This window comes from Cyprinodon variegatus, unplaced genomic scaffold (assembly GCF_000732505.1).
Source record: "Cyprinodon variegatus isolate N-32 unplaced genomic scaffold, C_variegatus-1.0 Scaffold3394, whole genome shotgun sequence".
Lineage (NCBI taxonomy): Eukaryota > Metazoa > Chordata > Actinopteri > Cyprinodontiformes > Cyprinodontidae > Cyprinodon > Cyprinodon variegatus.
In genome coordinates, this window is record NW_015153847.1 from 5,217 (window position 1) to 7,632 (window position 2,416).

The 2,416-nt window shown below is 41.2% G+C and overlaps 1 protein-coding gene across 1 annotated transcript; it reads left to right on the plus strand.

Annotated features, from left to right (window-relative positions):
- Positions 1 to 1,048: 1,048 nt before the first annotated feature.
- Positions 1,049 to 1,949, plus strand: LOC107081208 (histone H2A-like). Its single transcript, XM_015369410.1, has one exon. It carries the CDS (start codon positions 1,060 to 1,062, stop codon positions 1,441 to 1,443), a length of 384 nt encoding a protein of 127 aa, XP_015224896.1. The 5' UTR covers positions 1,049 to 1,059; the 3' UTR covers positions 1,444 to 1,949.
- The last annotated feature ends 467 nt before the right edge of the window (positions 1,950 to 2,416 follow it).

Here is a 2,416-nt window from a genome sequence, read left to right on the forward strand (position 1 = left end):
CATCCACGCCAAGAGGGTCACCATCATGCCCAAAGACATCCAGCTGGCCCGCCGCATCCGAGGGGAGAGGGCATAAGCGCAACCCGCTCACAACAACCCAACGGCTCTTTTAAGAGCCACCAAACCATCTTCAGAGCTCCCTTCCTCTATGACCATGTTGTTTAACTTCAGATTACTAAATGGTGCAAAGCAGGGGAAAAGTGAATACACATATAAATCAATAAACTACACAAACTAAAATCACCTCTAAAATAAAGTTTTACTTAAGTTAGTCTTACATAAAGAGAAAATGTTATTGAAATGCAAACCAGTCATGGTTGGATCCCATCAACAGGGCTGCCCCCCCCCCCACATCTGTTTTTCAAGTTAGAAGCTATTTACCATTTATCTGAATTAACTTCATTATTCTTTCCCTCTATATTGTAATGTCTGCATATAGTTTCCGAAATGTAACTCAAATGTGATTCTCACTGGTCATATATACATTTATTTTGGCTTACAGGCTTTATTTAGTACACACACAAAGTGTATTGAAAAGCATTAAATAGAAACGCACAGCAGCACAATACTTTTGTGCGACAGGCATATTTCTATGGACACTCCGACTCTGTGTATCGATGTTTATTACTTTGTTTTGACTTTTTTTTAATGAAAACATTGACTAAAGACGTATAAAGGATAAGATTATATTTTGTAGACACAAGTATATACAGAAAGAAATTATGTTAAGTATAGATCTTTAGACCATTTCATTTTTAAAGTGCAGTTAAGCAGCAGTGATAAAACCATTGTGATGAAAAAAATGATGTAAACAAATGAATGTAAAGTTACAGTTCCAACATTTTAGGTTTTTTTTTAAGTAAAATGAATAAACTAAAAGCATCCTGGATGAATTATAGGGCACGTAGTTTCGCGCTTAAACGTCAGATGTTTTGATTGGACGAAGGGGTTTGTTGTTGTATGCGACCAATCAGTGAGCTTTTGAGCTACGATAGGCTTATATAAACTCCCGATGCGTCGCTGTTCAGACACTTGTGAAGGAACTCCTGAACAGAAACAATGTCTGGACGTGGAAAGACCGGAGGCAAAGCCAGGGCTAAGGCCAAGACCCGCTCATCCAGAGCCGGGCTGCAGTTTCCCGTCGGCCGTGTTCACAGGCTGCTGAGGAAGGGCAACTACGCTGAACGCGTCGGCGCCGGAGCTCCAGTTTATCTGGCCGCAGTGCTCGAGTATCTCACTGCTGAGATCCTGGAGCTGGCTGGAAACGCTGCCCGTGACAACAAGAAAACCAGGATCATCCCCCGCCATCTGCAGCTGGCTGTCCGCAACGACGAGGAGCTCAACAAGCTGCTTGGTGGAGTCACCATCGCTCAGGGTGGAGTACTCCCCAACATCCAGGCTGTGCTGCTGCCCAAGAAAACCGAGAAGCCCGCAAAGAAGTAAAACTGCTGGACTTCACATCAAACACAACGGCTCTTTTAAGAGCCACCCACATCTTTCTCAAGAGCACATTTCTGTTAAAATATGACATATTTTACTCTCGTTCTGGGGATAAAAAAGGTTCCTAGACATAAGACTTGTTAACATAAATGTAACCAAATCTCAAGAACGCTATAGAGTATTTACTAAACCTGACCAGACACTAAATAATTCAAGCCCACCCGAGTAAACCCAAATCTTAGGAGTGTTCACTTTTAAGTATGTATATTTATTTGGTGGATCAAGGTGGAATGATTGCTTGACATGACTCCATCTAGTACGGAAAAAAGGGAAACCTGATCTATACATTCGCCCTAAACTGTGATTCAAATCTCTATAATTATATACCTAATAAAGAAAAGTAGCATCCCTACATAAAGCACCGACTTTATTACTAAACCTGACCAGACATCAAATAACTCAACCCCATATGACCCTAAAATGTTTTAAATGACTCAATGCGACAGATTTCTTTATAAATCTGATGGTTCTGAAATGATTAAAACCAAGGATGGTTTTAGCTTTCTCTCTGACCAAATGCATTTATAAGGATTTTGTGTATTTTTAGGCACCTACAATCATTTCGATTCAGTGGTAAAATAGACTAAACGCTGTTTGATCCTATATTATCTGGAATAAAATATGTAATTATGTGTTTATTTTGTGAGTTTCTCTTAAAGTGTATTTCCACTTGTTTTAAAAGCGGATGTGGTCACAGCCCTAAAGGCGGAAGAGAGGGTTAGCGGTCCCCTCTTACGTCCGTCAGATCTGTTTAAATAGGGAGGCTCTTAGCAGAGTTGAGTTTATTCTTTCTGTGAACTCAGCAGAAGCAACATGAGCGGACGAGGCAAGGGAGGCAAAGGACTGGGGAAAGGAGGCGCTAAGCGTCACCGCAAAGTCCTCCGTGATAACATCCAGGGAATCACTAAACCCGCCA